Source organism: Pantherophis guttatus, chromosome 2 (genome assembly GCF_059756535.1).
Source record: "Pantherophis guttatus breed Tessera chromosome 2, ASM5975653v1, whole genome shotgun sequence".
NCBI classification, from domain to species: Eukaryota; Metazoa; Chordata; class Lepidosauria; order Squamata; family Colubridae; genus Pantherophis; species Pantherophis guttatus.
Genome location: NC_142064.1, coordinates 227,154,661 through 227,172,253, shown reverse-complemented (window position 1 = coordinate 227,172,253; position 17,593 = coordinate 227,154,661). Strand labels below are relative to the sequence as shown.

The window sequence follows — 17,593 nt, the reverse complement described above, 5'->3', positions numbered from 1 at the left end:
CTTTTTCATACTGTATTTTAAAATAGAATGCAGTCGTCATTTGAGCCTTTCACCCTTCATTGCATGAGAGTGAGATGAATTTTGCATAATTTTTGTTGTAATGTGGACTGTATCCTACTCAACTGCACAGTTGCAGTCTTTTTGAACTAGCTAAAGCTACAGTACATGGGAGTACTGCTGAATTAGAAGCTGTGGTTACTCTTCTAAAACCTCCTTGAACAATAGTTTGCTAACTCATGACATTTAAAAATGGAACCTACAGACATCCATTTAAAAGACTTATACAGCAACGGATGAATCATCACTGCTATATTACTTTAAAAGGTTGACAAAAGTACAAAATGGTACAGGCATGAATTGTAAATGTGCTTTTCTATTAGCGGAGTATGTTCCTTTCCATACACATACTTTATATCTTATTCAACTACACTCCTACGACAGTATGTTCTTTTTTTTTTTTTAAATAATCTTTATTTACATTTTCCATTAAAAACAAAGGAAGAACAACACATCATATAAATAACAAACAAGACAACACAACAGCAACAAGCAAAAAAAGAAAACAAAACAAAAAAAGCAAGCATATCTATAAGCAGTACCTTAATAACCTAGTATTCGGTACTGTATATCTATATCATAATCCGGAGAAGACAGAAAATCTTGCATATCTTTATAAAACAATTAGGTCTATCCAACCTCACTTTTACTTGTATAATATAAATTTCTCAATAGATATAATTCCTCATCTAATTTGGGTTATATTTTCCTCTTCTCTAGCCACCTATAGAATTTTTCCCAAGATAAACATATTTGTGTTTGGTCTCTGTCTTTTAATTTTTTAGTCAATTTATCTGCTTCTGCACAGTCTAAAATCTTCTTTATAATAGCTTCCTCTGATGGGATATTTTGATTTTTCCAAAGTTGAGCATACGCCAATCTCGCTGCTGTGATGATGTGTAATGCAAGATACCATAAGTCTCTTTTAATACTTTCCGGTTTGGAGCCGAGCAGGCATGTCTCTGGTCGCCATTCGATCTTTTGATTTAAAATCTCATTCAGCCATTTTTTTATTTTCCCCCAGAATTCTACTGCTTTCGGGCACGTCCACCACTGATGGTAATAGGTGCCACGCTCAAACCCACATTTCCAACATTCCGCAGACTGTCCATTGAACATTTTGGCTAGTCTATTGGGGGGAAGATGCCACCTGTATATCATCTTGTAGATGTTTTCTTTGTATACCGTAGAGACTACTAATTTCATATTCTCCCACCATATTCTCCCATACAATATGTTCTGTATGCCTGGCAGAGTAGGAAATTCCAGTTGATGGATCAGGAAAGTATGAACTTATTGTTTCACCATCTATAAGGGCAAACAAAAAAAAATGTTGGATCTAGTTGGCTTTTATTCCCATCAGTCTTAACTCTTTGTCTTTTGGTAAATCCTTTTTTCTTCCGTTCAGTCATATCTGTTTCTTGGAGCAGCCCCTTCAGGTTTTTTGGCAAAGTTTTTCAGAAGTGGTTTGCCATTGCTTTCTTCCTAGGGCTGAGAGAAGATGACTAGCCCAAGATGGCTTTGTTCCCAAGACAGTACTAGACCTTCCAGTCTCCAGGTTTCTCTGTCTTAACCATTACACCAGGGGTGTCAAACTGGCAGCCTATAGACTGGATGTGTCACACACAGGCCACACCCAGCCCAGCTCCGTGAATGGAGAAAATGTTCAAAATGTCACATGATGGCAACATCATGTGGTGAGTTTGACTCCCGTGCATTACACCAAACTGGTCTTAAACAATTCTATTTCTTTATCCTTCAGCAAGAATAACACAGAACAAATGTGCCATTTTCATATGTCTCAGCTGAGGAGAGAAGAGAGTAAGGTTGGGCCACTCCTCTTTGCTGTTCCCTAGATTTTGTAAGATGGGAGCAATTTTCCCTTCCCATCCAATATAAATGGAGGGGATGCGTTTTCATTGTCTTTCAATTGAGAATTGAATTGAAATGGACGGGGTTGTTTTTGAACCACTCATTCCAATAAACTCTGACATTATTGCCTGCCTCCTCCATTTTGCTCTGGGGCAAAGATTCCATATTCTACTTGATATTTCTATGTTTTTCAAATAGCATTTACTGTCTGAATAAAGCCAACCCAACATATATACTATACATTTAATACCAAAGGTGATTCCCTTTGGTTTCAAGTAGAATTAATGGGGTTTTCAGTGGCTGAAGCATTGATGAGCTAGCCTTGGGGCAACTCAAGGCAGACTTTCAGCATTTTATAGTTTTGTATAATTTTAATAATACAAAGCCTTTGAATAAAATACCTTTTTTAATTTCAGCCACTAAATGCCTTTTTTGCAAGAGATAGCACTGTGTCAGCTTGGAGGTATAATCAATTAAACTGCAATCCGATATTCTATTAAATACTCCTAAGCCCTATTGATTGTGAATGGGAATTACCGGTAACTATATTGGGAAATAGGTTTGCAGTTTGCAAGTATTTTAGATATGATCAAGAAAAGCATATCTGAGTTGTTCTGATACTATTTCTGCCATATATGAATATAATTAATGGTAGAGGTAATGCTGACTGGAAATTGAATTTGCAGCTGAAACCCTTGCTCAGCAATTTGTTTTAATAGGGGCCACATTTTTATTTGAGAAACAACCAATCATATTGACCATGTTCAACCATGAAAACCAAGTCGGTTATTGAAAAACTCTCTAATTTGCCAGTGCAAACTATATGTGAGGAGTTCACTAAAACTTCCATGTAGTTTTTTCTCCAACATTATAGAAGTGGTCAATGCCACCTTCTGAAAAAGTTATTCAATTTCTCAGATTATTCTATATCCTTGGTCTTTTGTAATGGTCTTCCACTTAGGAACTAACTCAGTCTACTTCTGTTTAGTTTCCTGAGATTGACAGAAGTTTATTTATTTTTGATGTAGTTATTCAGGACAGAATACATAGCATTCTACGTCAAATTTTGTCCTTACAACAACAACATGAGACAGATTAGTCTAAAAGATAGTGACTGGCCCCAAGTAACTGACTAAAATTCCAATTGATTTGAAAGGATATTTCATTGTACAGTAATTATATAATTTGGTCATAGGTATCACTGTAGTGCTGAGTGGAACTTCCTATTATTGTTCTGTTTTTTAGGGAGACAATAAAATCATTGCCGAGCTTCCTGATAAGTTTTGTTTTAAAATCTTCCAGGATATCACTTAAAGTTTGAAGGGAGACATTGGCAAAAGTTAACATTCATTCCCCAAGGTGTCTGCTGATCCATGCTCTCTGCTTTCCTTAGTCATTTTGCTGAGTTGGCAAAATGGTGGCTGTTTTCTTGTGGGTGATGTGGTTGATGCCGCTGGGGGTTGTTGTTGATTTTAAATTGAGTGAAATACATTGGCATGAGGGATCCCCATCTAGCCCAGGCAACAAGAAAAATGGGAAAGTATTGGAATTCCCTTTTCATCACTCCTTAAAAGACATGCACAGAGAGAGGAAAGTAATTGGTGCTTGCTTTCCTGGCATGGATGGGAGGAGAGAAGATAAGTCTATCAATCATGGGACACATTAATTGTGATCCAGACAGAGCACTTGGCCATCACTGTCACCAAAGCAGAGGAAGAGATTGAAGACTGGAAAAGTTCCTTGTCTTCATTGACAGCGGAAGGTTGCAATACAGAAAAGCACAGTGAATCTTAGTAGGAAATAATTTGGTGGGGGGAAATTCTTATACCATGCTTCCTATTTTCTTCCTCTAAATTGTTAATCTGGGCTCAGGATTCTCCATTCAGGGTTCTCCCTAACCCAATCTGTGAAGCCAGACTTGCGTCCGATCTTAAATAATATTAAGAAAATATAAGATGCTAGTCCTCAGCTAGGTCTAGTGAGAATTGAATAAGACTGCCTTAGCACTCCCACTTCATCTTTGTCCTCCCACTGCAGTTGACCCACCATGGGCATTCATACTCAGCTGGCCTTCTGCTGGCGCTCCTCTCCCACTACTGGTCCACCGGTAATCCTCTCCCCACTCCTTCCTGCCTGGCAATTCGTGGAGGTACATTTGTGTGAGAGAAAAGTTATTTCTCAATTGCTGTGCCTACTAATGGTTTTTGGAATGGACAAGTAAATAAGCCAATCAGAAAGCAGCTAATAGGTTTGAATCTCCCGGGGTTTTATGTTCCCTCCTCTAACTGTCACAGTTGATAGTATAAAAGGAGATTCTTGACAGAAAACCATTGGCAGTCCAGAAGGCAGTCCAGAAAGCAGTTAAGAAGGCAGTTGGCTATTAGAAAACTGTGGGCTGTTTGGAAGTCAGAAGGGCAGTTCTGATGCAGTTCTGATGGTTTACAAAACTATTTCTTCTGAGGAAGAATAGCCAGAACTAACGTACGTGTGTGTGTGTGTGTGTGTGTGTGTGTGTGTGTGTGTATGTATATCTGACAGGATATTTATTTTTATGTAAATAAAAATATTTATTGTTAACTGCTTCAGAGGCTCATTTGTTAAAGTAGATCTTAATAGAGATAAAGGTTTACGGTACATTGATTTATTTCCTCCACGACAATTTGTCCCCAGTCAATTGGCTATGCAGGACACACACAATATGGACCACTGGTGGGGGAGGAGCAGAGGGCCAGCTGACAATGAATGCCCATGGTGGGTCAGCTCTGGGAAGCCCAAGGTAAAGTGGGCATGTTAAGGCAGCCACATTCAGTGGTCCCATTCTGTCCCCAGCTTTTCCATTCTTAAAGACCATGAGCACTTTCAGTTCAATACAGCAACTGCAGACTTCTTGATTAGAAAAAAGTAGGGGATAAACTTAGAAAATGGCATCTTAGTAAGCAGTCCGCCAACCATTGATGGGCTTTTTTTGGGGGGGGGGGGCATATTTTTTGTTTATTTATACTTGCTGGCCCAAGTTTTTAAGAGCCACAGATATATAAATTGAAGGTTAGCACCAAAAAGTACGAGAACATATACTTTGAACAATTCAAAATTCTCTTCTTATTAAATTTGATTGAAATAATTCCTAGCCCTTGTCTCAAAAAGCTGTTTTCTATCTGCCTGCACCCTTCCCTTTTTAAAAAATCTATTTTGTATAAAACTCAATAAATGTTAATGAAAACTCTGTGACGCATTCCACTAGAAATGTTGATTAGATAAGTGCAGCTTCTGAGCACTGAACTTTCAAGGTAATAATATATTTCAGATAGTTTATTCAGATAATTCTGCAGTATGTGCAAAGCTTCAGAATTCCAAAATATAGGGCTGCCTGAAGAATGAACTTTATTTTTAAAATTAGTTAAATCTATGTTCTTACTTTTACAAGATTTGCATGTGTACATATGCATGTGACCAATATCCGCCAATTAACCTTCGCCAATCTCATACCTTCCTAATTTATGGAACCATATCTCATATTGTATGCATTATTTATTCCCTTTCCCATAGATGGAAACTGCCTGGAGTTCCTATCTCATCTAGCATTCATTCCTACATAACTACCTTTTTCTGAAAAGAAGAATGTGTCATTTGTGATGGACTCCAAATCAATTCCCATCTCTTGGGAAGCAGTAATGTTAATCCCCATAATGAACCAGCTGGATGTATACATGAGCCCTGTTTAAAGATACTGTCCAAAGTAGGAGACCAAATTAGCACCCAGAAGAAGCCAGACATCTCTAATAAAAGTTGAAAAGGCCACCATTAGTGCTTGCTGCCTCCTCCCCTGCCCGCAGCAAAGGATATTGTAGCCATGAAAAGGTAAACCCAATTTGATCTAGGGCAAATATTTAGGGGAACGATTCCTTCAAGTGATTTGAATGCACATTTAATATTTGAATGCATATTTACTATTTAGGTAATTTCCTTGGTATTAGGAATCAGATAATTGTGAATTCCCCCCTGAGGGTTTGTTTTGTTCTGTGCTTGGTTGCCATTTCAACATTTCAATCAATCAGAACAGAGCTGGAAGGGACCTTGGAGGTCTTCTAGTCCAATCCCTTGCTCAAGCAGGAAATCGATACCATTTCAGACAAGTGGCTTTTCTTAAAAACCTCCAGTGATGAAGCACCCACAACTTCTGAAGGCAAGCTGTTCCATTGGTTAATTGTCCTCACTGTTAGGAAGTTTCTCCTTAATTCTAGGTTGCTTCTCTCCTTGATTAGTTTCCATCCATTGTTTCTTGTCCTGCCCTCTGGTGCTTTGGAAAATAAGTTGACTCACCCCTCCTCTTTGTGACAGCCTCTCAAATACTGAAATACTGCTATCATGTACCCCCGAGTCCAGTGGTGGGATTCAAAAAAATTTACTACTGGTTCTGTGGGCATCGCTTGGTGGGCATGGCTTGGTGAGCATGGCAGGGGAAGGATCCTGTAAAATATCCATTCCCACCCCGCTCCAGGGGAAGGTTACTGCAAAATCCCCATTTCTTCCCGATCAGCTGGGACTCGGGAGGCAGAGAATAGATGGGGGCAGAGCCAGTTAGAGGTGGTATTTACCAGTTCTCGAACTATTCAAAATTTCCATTACCATTTCTCCAGAACTGGTCAGAACCTGCTGAATATCACCTCTGCCCTAGTCCTTCTTTTGCCTAGACTGGTCATACTCAAATCCTGCAACCATTCTTCATATGTTTTATAAGACATTCTTCGTGTCTTAGTTGCTCTACTTTGTACTTTTTCCAAGTCTCAACATCTTTTTTGTAATGTGACCAAAACTGGATGCAGTAAACTGTAAATAATGCAGTAGTAAATAGAAAAAGCGAAAACTGGATTTTAGCTTTTGTATTTATGTATAGTCTGTTTGTGATTATTAACTTCATTATTATTTATGTTGTACATCACCTGGATTCCTATGTTGGAGTTGGGTGGAATTATAGATCTTTCAATCAAATTAAATTTATGTACAGTTGGTCACAGATTCAGAATGAGAAAACATGAAGAAGTTTGGACCCATGTTAAGTCAGCTTTTTAACAATTCTCACATCTCTAATAAGTGGCTGATTTGTTTGACCTACAATTAGCCAGGTGATGGCACTTCCACAGCAAATGCTCTGCCCTTTCTAACTTCTCAGGTGGTGCTTGTGGCTTTGTCTATTTTTAACAGCCGTGGAGCCCTTTAAGCACTTGACATGAAGATAATTTATTACCAAAAAAAAAAAAAAGACGGCCATAAAAGATCTCTAAATGCTTCCAGCTAGGAGCTTCAGCTGTGAGAAACATGGAGAAATGGAAGTCACATGGAACTGTTGAAATCATGGCAAAATTTAGAAGACCGTCTATCCCCTAAATCTCTGCTAGAATTGCCTCCAAACTGGTCAGATTTATAAAACAAAATCCACAGATCAAAGCAAACAACCTGCTGAAAAGTTTAGATGTCACTGAAGAAGCTCTCCACGGTACTATAGTGTTTACACAATAATGATCTGCTCCAGAGAGCTGCCAGGGGGAAACCTTTTCTTCAATCTCATCATAAAATGAAATGGAAAGAAAATCTGAAGTTTGAAACTTTTTGAGGCAAAATTTTTGGGCTTGAATAAAGAATCCCTGTATTGTTCAGCAACAACCATACCAGATGTGCTTGGAGCAAAGGAGGTAAAACGGTTAAAGAGAATAAATACTATGCCAACTGTTAAGCCAAACCACTCATTCAGAGGCTGTTCAAAGTTACAATGTTTTGAAGAAACAACAATTTACAGTTATTTACAACCTCTGCAACATCCCTCAGCTACATGATTGCCATAACAGGCAGTATGTGTTGTTCTATGCCTGACTTTTGTTTTTTTTTCTTTCCCCTGACCTTCCAATTTGGAGAGAAAGGGACTGCAAGAAAGTAATCTATTTGCTATAAATCAAAAGCAATGCAATTGTATAAGCAACACAGGGCTGGGAGCTCCAAATGATTTAAGCAAACAGTACTCTCTTGAAATCTCTTCCTCTTCAATTTTTCTGCTCTGAGAGGGGGGGGGATTTCTCCTTTGCCTGATCTTTTCCCACTGCCCATGAGATCACATTGCTTTTAATGTATAAGAGAGATTACTTACAGAAGTCACTTTTTTCTCTCCGCTGCCAGCTGAGAAGAGAGATTGGAGACAAAGGGATTTTAAAAGAATCTGTTTGCATAGCACATCCATGCTTCCTAGTCCTGAGCTGCTTATGTGATCACATTGCTTTCAGTGTGCACAGGACAAAAAGCAGACACTCAAGCATTCCAAAGGGCAGGGGAGTAATTAGGAAGCAAACAAAAGCCAAAGGTGTGAAACTGAGTATAACAGTCTTGTCTGTTCCCAGCTGGAAAACACTATTGCAGCTATGTGATTTCCCATTTCCTGCTTTGATTAGTGGCAAAGTTGTTGATCCCAGTTATGGTTGTTAAGTGAGAATTGCTTGTATGTTTGATGTTACGTGGCAAACAATGGCACAGGAAATATTGTGCAATGGAAGGGACTCATGTCAGCATAACCTAGAAGCTGATGTCCCACTATTATTTATTTAGCGTAAGGCATACAAGGCCAAGGAGGCTACAATGTTATGCACACTGTTGAAATCCTGGCAGCTGACAGTCGGTAGTTGCACTGGCGCACCACAACAGGGCAAACTAGCTTCACACCAGTTGGCCTGCTGTGTTCTCAGAGAAAGTCAGCTCATCTGGGACTTTCCTCCACTGCTCCTCTGCTACTCACATCTGGGTAGATCCAGCACTGGTTCCAGCCCTTTGCGTAGAACGCACCCAGCAGTTTCCCACTGTCAAAATGGGAAAATCCATCTACTTGCCAACAAAGCTTTCGAACTGCTATGTGGGCAGGAGCTAGGGACAAGAGGCGGGAGCTCACCCTGTCCTGCAGAGCTGGACTCAAATCAACAGAGTGGTGGCAATCGTTCAGCACATCCAGCTTCCTTAAGACTCCATGCCACCGCATCCCCTTCCCACTATTCGATCACAATAATTGAAAACAGATTGGAGGTTTCAGCAAAGCAGCAATCCAAAACAGACTCCTACATCAATTGTGAAGGGGAGGGGAGAGGGATTGGAATGGTTTTCCCAAGCCAAAATATTACTGAAAACCAGTGGGGAGCTTTGAAATATGCAAACAAGCAAGAATCCTCCTGAGCTGCAAAGAAGAGTAGGGGAAAAGTATAGTAATGAGAAAGAAAGCCTTTTTGTTGGCTGCAAAAACTATTTGGAAGTTGTTATTTCTGCCAAAGGAGGCATTACAAAGTTCTGACTGAAAGAAGTATACTTTCAAGTTTGCAGAAAATGAGTTAACTTTATAACTTCACGTAGAAGTTGCATCTATTTTTGTTCACTTAGGGGTCATTGAACATTCAATTTGACAGAGGCATCTCTGGGGGAAGGGAGGGGGATGGCAAATGACAAACGCACTGCTATACCAGTGCCATGCAAGCTTCGCCCATGTTGCTACATGCATCGTGACATTGCACACATTTACAAAAGGGCTGGAGCTTGCACTGCAACATTGCTATTATCATTTTGATGATAAAAAAAAAAACACCTTGAGGTCCTGCAGACACCTCTACAATTTGACCAGAGCTACCGAAACGTTTGCACACAATTGCAGTTTTCTTGCAACAGTGCAACTACTTGTGCTGTAACTTTCTTCAACGATCCTCCCCCCCCCCATTTTTTCTTTAAATATTCCACTCTGGCTTATTGTGATTATCTGGTGGTGTTTCACAAGGGCTAACTATCTTTTTGTGATCAGCCAAGATCAGTGAAATGCTTCTGTCTTCTAAGATCAAAGTTGTTCTTCTGTCAAGATCAACACCTGGTAAATATATGGATGCTTGTTTTTTTTTTTAGCTCATCTAATTATCTACCTTTCAGGACTAGATGATTTTTTTTTACTTTGCAATCCTATAAATTTGAGCTTTAAAGAATGCTTTCTGCAATTTGTTTTTAATGTTATACTTATGCTTCTATTTTATGTATTAATTGCATTTAAAATATTTTGGTTGTGGTTTTAAAACTTGGAGTAGATCAAGTAAGAACTGTAAATAAAGTTTGTAGAGATTCTCAGTCATCCAGTCATGGCTGTCCCAAAGGTGCTTTTTCAGGAGGCAACTGGACTTCCTTCTTTTTTCTTTGAAGACATTTCGCTTCTCATCCAAGAAGCTTCTTCAACTCTGACAGGATAGTGGGATGTGGAAGAATTTATACTCCTTACTGAAGAAGCTTCTTGGATGAGAAGCAAAATGTCTTGAAAGAAAAAAGATAAAGTCTAGTTGTCTCCTGAAAAATCATCGTTGGGATATGTAAATAAAGTTGTGTTGTTGCTATTGTTATTGTTGTAATATGGGCAAGTAACATAGACTTTTGATGTCAATTGTGTCTTTAATTTATTTTTTCTTCTACTTAGTAGCACATCTTTTTTTAAATAGAAGAATAAGAAATAAAATATTCCATTAAAAAAATGTGAAAATCATCCAGGAAGGGTTAGGGTTAATGGTAAATTAAAAATCTTGTCTGAACTCAAAGCCTGTAGGACCAACTTGGGCTTTAACAACCAGGAAAAAAAGAAAGAAAAAGGAATCCAATTCAGAATTATGGAAAAATTGGGCAAATTTTTCCATAATTTCCATGCAGCCTTTCTCTTGTGCTACTGAAATGCATTTCTATGGATGGTGTATCATATTTTTAAAAAGCTTTTCTTGGGATTGTGCAAGATCATGGAGAATAAAATCATGCAGGATATCTCTCTCATAAATATAATCTTAATTATGAGAAATTCAGAAAGAGAAAGGAAAAAAAGAGGGAGTAATTTATTCAAATTTAATCATATTAGATTCAATCTTGTCATTAGCTACATTACCAGTTTTTTTCCTGATAGTTTCTTTGTTAGTGAAAATATCTTTGGAAGGGGAATATTTGAATGAGATATTCAAATTGCATTCAACCTCAAGATTTTGGAGATAGATAGATAAACAGAGATACACAGATAGAGAGAGATTTGTGTATATGCACTCACCTGTGCAAATATTTCTGTGTATTCAGGAGAGCTGTGTTAGTCTCCGATAGCCAAAAATCAGGGGAAGATTGTTAGTATCCTTTCCAGTAACACATTTTATTAAAAGACTCGTTTTGTGTACTGCAGCAAACTTTATCAGATGCATGGAGGGGCTAGTCGCTACACTATGTATAATTTAAATTCGGAGGAGATTGGGTGGGAAAGGGGAAGACAGGTTGGTTATATAGAGATGAGTTACCTGTGAGACAGACTACAAATACCTTATTGATTAACAGTTGTAATATGTTAAAAAAAACTACTGCATTTGTTGTGACCTTTGAAAATAGCCTGAAACCTTTGGATATATGTGAATGCAATCATCTCTCTCCCTTATTTGTGTTGTTAAAGTGTTGGGGTTTTCTTCCCATTTTTTGGGGGGGGGGGGAATCAAAATTTTCCGAATTTTGAGATTTGCAGCAAGGAGGCTGAAATGTTCTGGTATTAATCTCCCTTGTTTTGAATCCTCAAATCAAACATGAATCCATTAATATTTTTGTCCAAAGCTTGGCTTATTTGTGCTACATAGAATCCAGAGCAGGGGTGAAATCCAGCAGGTTCTGACAGGTTCTGGAGAACCGGTAGCGGAAATTTTGAGCAGTTTGGAGAACCGGCAAATACCACCTCTGGCTGGTCCCAGAGTGGGGTGGGAATGGAGATTTTGCAATATCCTTTCCCCAGGAGTGGGGAGGGAATGGGCATTTTGCAGTATCCTTCCCCTGGAGTGGGGTGAGAATGGAGATTTTGCAATATATTTCCCCTGCCACGCCCACCAAGCCACGCCCATCAAGCCACACCACGCCCACCAAGCCATGCCCACAGAACCGGTAGTAAAAAAATTTGGGTTTCACCACTGATCCAGAGGTGTGTTACTGGCAGGGGAAGGCATATATCACTTGCCTCTGCGTAACCACCTTGTTTGCTGTCTTCTCCTCCCTCCCTGTGTTAGAAAGGAATGAGGTGTGATTTTGAGCTAGGAATAATAATAACGGGGGAGGGGGGGAAATGGAGACAACAGTTGCTTGAATCAGAGGTAAATTTATTCCCCTACCATAGTACATGATCAGTTGGTCAGAGTGGCCACCCTCAGCTCTCCCTCACAATTCCCATATATATAAAATTAAAACTTGCCATTGTTTCTGGAAAGCCTGCAAATGAGCACCTTCCCTCTAGAAATTCTAAGAAAGTACAATTAGTTGGGTTTCCAAAACCGATGCTCTATGGTCAGGTCTGTGTCTGAAGTTTCCACATATTTAACATTGCAGATAGAGATGGCGATCTCTTGGATGAAGGGACTTTTTGTTATTTAGATAGCAGGATAACTGGCATCCAGGAAGGAATATTCATCTGAATAGGTTGGAGCCTTTTACTACAATTTAGTCTTTGTTCTGAGTCCATTGCAATGTCTTCCCTTTTTATCCGGACTCTAATTTTTAACCTTTTGCCCTAGAAAATGGCAGGGACATTGGAGGGGCTGGGAAGGTTTGATTCCCCTTTCACACCTCCCATCCCAATTTAAATTCCACATTAGCGACTCCATTATATCTGAGGAAGCATGTTGTAGCTGACAAAACTTGCATCTTCTTTTTACGCATTAGCCTGAAAAAGTCCTACCAGACCTCTTTTGATTACTTGCGTAGCAGTACTATTCTTATTTTTCCTTTTTTGTAAATACTAAGAAATCTCTGGCCTAATGCCAGTCTGTCCTCCTATGTTTATGGGAAACGTTATATGCAAAGGAGAGAAAGAAATATCTTTGCAGCCTTCTCTTTTTCAGTGATGTTATACCTGTCACTAACCAAATTTTACCGATATCTAAAAGTCATTATGGGAAATGGCTCCTATATCAAGTCTAAATGCACCTGGAAGTCAATTTTCTCTTTGAAAATCTCACAGAAAGAGATTTCAGGAACACAAAGAACAGAGTTCTTAGCTGAACAATGAATGGCTGTTTACCTTACAGATTCCTTTTCTTACGAATAGAGCAGCAAGTGGTTGTGAAATTTGCATGCCTTAAGTAGGTTCTTTGGGAAAATGGATAATGCCTTGAATAAACCATGAAATGAAAAATCTGAGGGTACAGCATGTAATGGGGAAAGATTTGAACATACATCATGTCCAGCTGAAGTCCATGCAGGGGATGAATGCAATTACAGGTGTGGGGAGTACATCACTGAATCACTACCAATGGTAGGTACACAGAAACGCTATAGAATTATAAACACAATGTGGAGGAGATGGTGCTGGTGTGCTTGTAAATGTTTAATTTTATCTTTCTAACTTTGTGTTCAAATGGAGAATAGATCAGTGAGATGGCAGAGTTTGCATTGGAGACAAGTCTTTAGTAGATACTTGGAATGAAGATTAGATTGTACTCATTCATTTTTTTCCCCCGAATGCCATCACTCTGCTAAACAAATAATTCCCTCAACATTGTCAAACTATTTACTAAGTCTGCATTACTATTGCTATTAATCTTCTCATCGTTCCTATCATCCATCTCCTCCCACTTATGACTATATGACTGTAACTTGTTGCTGTATCCTTATGATTTATATTGATTGTTTCCTAGTATGATTTGACTGCTTATTTGTACCCTATGACTATCATTAAGTGTTGTACCTTGTGATTCTTAACGAATGTGTCTTTTCTTTTTATGTACACTGAGAGCATATGCACCAAAGACAAATTCCATGTGTGTCCAATCACACTGGACCAATAAAGAAATCTAGTCTAGTCTAGTCTAGTCTAGTCTAGTCTAGTCTAGTCTAGTCTAGTCTAGTCTAGTCTAGTCTAGTCTAGTCTAGTCTAATGATCCTGTGTTCTCCTGGGACATTCTTGCATTTGAATATGAAAGCTACTTCCAAGCATTAGCTGGTGTGGTAGGTGTAACCTTATATCTGTGTTTCTCAACTTTGGCAACTGTAAGACGTGTAAATTCAACTTCAAGCTGAAGTCCACACATTTTAATATTTGTTAAGGTTGACAGACGCTGCCTTGTAGGGTATCTGAGAACTGAAGATATCATTCATTCAGTGGGTAAGAATAGAGGAAACATACAAAAACAAAGGAATCTGCAGAGAGTAGGAACAATGGGTTTGGCCAATTGTTGGCAAGATTGCCAAACATCAGCTATTAGAACATTTAGCATTTAAGGAAATTTCAAAGGCAGCTATCAAATTAATGTACCATCTCAATTCATGGAGATAATATAATGCTTCCAAGGATTCCCTTGATTCCCATCTGTCCTCCTTATCAGTTTTCTTCCCTTTTTTTTCTGTTTCCCTCAACTATGCCAATAGCCCATTATCTGTTCTGCTCACATATCCAAAGTACCCTGAGTTTTCATTTGCTCATGATCACCTTGGGGGAGTAGTCAGTCTTTATTTATTTTAGGACCACTTGATTAATTCTTCTTGCAATTATTCTTTGTAACTGTTTTCCATCCCTCGTTTCAAGATGTCAATCTTCTCTCTCTGGATTTTTTTTTTTCCTCAAGGTCCAGCTTTCACAATTGTCGATTACCATTGCTGTAAACATTCTGGTTTTTAGTTGTCATTGAAATGTTTTTACAGTTTTCTTCTTCCTTAAGTCTGTCATTGCCACAGTCCCTAGAATTAATTTCTCTCCACTTCACCAGGACACTGTGCTTCTTTATTCTCTGCCTTCAGTTCTTTGTAATTAACTTTGAATTCACTAACATGCTGGTTGACATTATCTTTGTCTTAATATTTGGCATTAAGCCAGATTTCACTTTACTTTTTGTTTTTTTACTTTCATAACAAGCTTGTCTTTGTTTTCAGTTAAGAAGATGGTGGTTGTCTGCATATTTCTAATTGCTTGTGTTTCAGCCACCAATTTGATTCCAGCTGTCACTCTGCCAATCCTGCTCTTCTTATGTTTGCTTTATAAATTAAACAGCTATGGGAACCATATGTATTCTTGACATACTGTATGTACTTTCTACTCTATTCTAGGCTACAGGTAGTTCTTAACTTACAACTGGTCATTTAATGAGTGTTTGAGGTCATGACAGCTTCAGAATGGGTGCTTTATATCCCATAAGCACTTGCAGCTATCATAAAAAAAATTACACAGCTCTCCCCCCATCCACCCCCATAATTTCAGGTGCTTGGCAACTGTTTGCCTTTGCAATCCTCTCTGCTGGCTTCCCCAGAAAGTCAATGGGGAAGCTGGCAGGGAAGGTTGTTAAGCAGGGGAGATGTTGAATTAGAAGTAATTCCCCCAGCAACCTGAGGAATTTCTCCTCCCCTCCATGCAGGCGGAGAAATCCTCCTGTATCCTGGAGGGACAAACCACAAATCTGGCAAAAATGTTACCAGTGTTCCGAGTCTTCCAGAATGATGGTGTACTCTAGCATTTTTCCTATTGTTCTCATGATTGTTGTTTCCAGTAGAGGCAAAGAGAGGGCCTGGATTTCCTGGGTGTAGTGGGAGCTCCCAGGCACTTAATGACCCACATAGTTGCTTCATGACTACAAACAGCAAAATCAGGATTGCATTTGTTGAGTGAAGTGGTCACATAGCAACTTGCTTAATTGCTTTGCTCAACTATCACGATTCTGAGCCCAAATGTGGTCTGCCAAACTCAATACTTAAAATTTAGATTTTTTTTTAATAAAGAGTCCTGGTAGTGCAGTGATTAAGGTGCAGTATTGCAGGCAAACTTTACTCACAGTCTGGAATTCAATCCTGATGGGGCTCAAGGTTGACTCGGTCTTCCATCCTTCCAAGATTGGTAAAATGAGGACCCAGATTGTTGAGGGCAATATGCCGACATTATAAACTGCCCAGAGAGTGCTGTAAAGTACTATGGAGCCGAATACAAATCTAAGTGCTATTGCTATTGCTGTAAAGACTCCACAAAAGAATAATTGGGTCTTCCAGCAGGCCCATCAGCCTTCCTATATTCTACATTCTAGAATTATCTGTACAATCAGAGGTCTTGCTGTATTCAGTAAACAGAGCTGTTAGCATGTTAACTGCCTCTTTCCCTAAAGCTTTTATCAATCCAGGGTGTGCTTCATCTGTGCTTGGTGTTTTTTTCTTTTCTTTTCTTTTTTGTCAGATGGTCTATTGCCTCTTATACTTTACTTTCCAATACGTTCTTTTTCTGAAAAGATTTCTGGCATTCTATAACATTTGTAAAAAGTTTAAGTCAAACTCTTTCCATTCTTCTGCAATGTTATCTGCATCTAAAGCAGTACTATAGATTTCTTTGTGGATTACTATTGAGTATTTCCACTTTCCACTCTGTGAATTTTGATGTATTTTCTGTGAGCTATTTAAAAACACCTCGTTTTTCTTTCCTTTTTGTTGACATATTCAGATGAAGTCTCTTCCCAAGTCATTTCTTGCTTTATGTTGGCCATCTCCTTCCTTTTCATGTATCCTTTTTGCTGCCCAAAGCTTTCATCTTCCATTTTTTCTTCGACTCACTGGTTAGGCTGTTCTGAAAACCTCTTGGGTCTTTTCTTTCTTAAAACATTAGGATTTTGTTTTTCATTTCAGTGTTCACAGTGTCTCTCATCTATTCTCATAGCTCCTCAGCTCCTCTTTCACATAAGTTAAAGGTACTGAATCTGCCTCTTTGGTTGATCTTATACTCTGACTGTATGTTTTCCAAGTCAAACCTTGCTAGCTCTTTAATATATATTTGATGTCAGAAATTCATAGTCTGCTTCCAAATCTCTGTCTCAATGTCTTCAGCTTGATTATATTTCTCCATCATCTCCTTCCAGTCTGATTGATTCCAATATTATGTATACAACAGTATCTGTAGAGTTTGGGTTTGATGTTTAAAGCAGGTGTTGGAAATAAACAAAATTATATATGCAAAAAGATTTGTAATTTGTTATTTTGCATATTTTTTTAGCTACCCAATCTAAATTTCCCTATACATACTTGCAAGTTTTTCATCTCTCTTACTTTTGAATTACTACATCCTTTTAGAATTCTTCATTGGACAACTATTAATTCTAATAGAAGTGAAACAACCTTTTATTGTATTGTAGCTGAGCACATTTGAATTTTATGGTTGCTTCATTGCCTCTTGTAGTTTTGTACCTTGAATAGTATAATGTAAAGTGACCCATGCCAACTGATGTAAATTCACTTATTCCTACAACATCCAATTGACTATGCATTATTCGTGTCTTGAGAAGGTAAGGTTTTCCTCAATTCATATTACATGCATGTCATATTCCTGTTGTGTTTGTCCTTCAAGGAACTCCTGCTTCAGTTACTAGTACCATTAGTGTCATTATCTCCATATGTGTTCTGGACTTTCTCTGATTTGATATGGTTCCTGGCAGGTATATTTAGAAAAACTTAGGAAGAAAAATTTAGAAAAATATGCACACATTTATTGGGTAGGGGATAGTTGCCAGGACTAGTTTCAGCAAGAGTTGACAGACCTAGGTAAAATAGCTGGGCATTGCATAGATTATTATTTTTTTTTACTCTGATTTCTTTCCCCTCCTTTATCTAGTCTTCCTTTTGTGGAGTTGTCTTAAATTCATGGGTT

The 17,593-nt window shown here is 38.5% G+C and overlaps 1 protein-coding gene across 13 annotated transcripts in view; it reads left to right on the top strand.

The window, feature by feature from the left end:
• Positions 1 to 17,593, top strand: part of GRIP2 (glutamate receptor interacting protein 2) — a 507,637-nt gene that overhangs the window by 376,156 nt on the left and 113,888 nt on the right. Inside the window, exon 1 of one of the 13 annotated variants that reach the window (XM_034431564.3) lies at positions 8,868 to 9,814. The exons of 11 other annotated variants lie outside the window; for them this stretch is intronic. In XM_034431564.3, coding sequence (XP_034287455.2) covers positions 9,763 to 9,814 — 52 coding nt within the window. In that variant the 5' untranslated portion in view covers positions 8,868 to 9,762. Of the gene's footprint in view, positions 1 to 8,867; positions 9,815 to 17,593 lie in introns of those variants that run through there. One more of the 13 variants, XM_087883734.1, reaches the window with a different exon arrangement.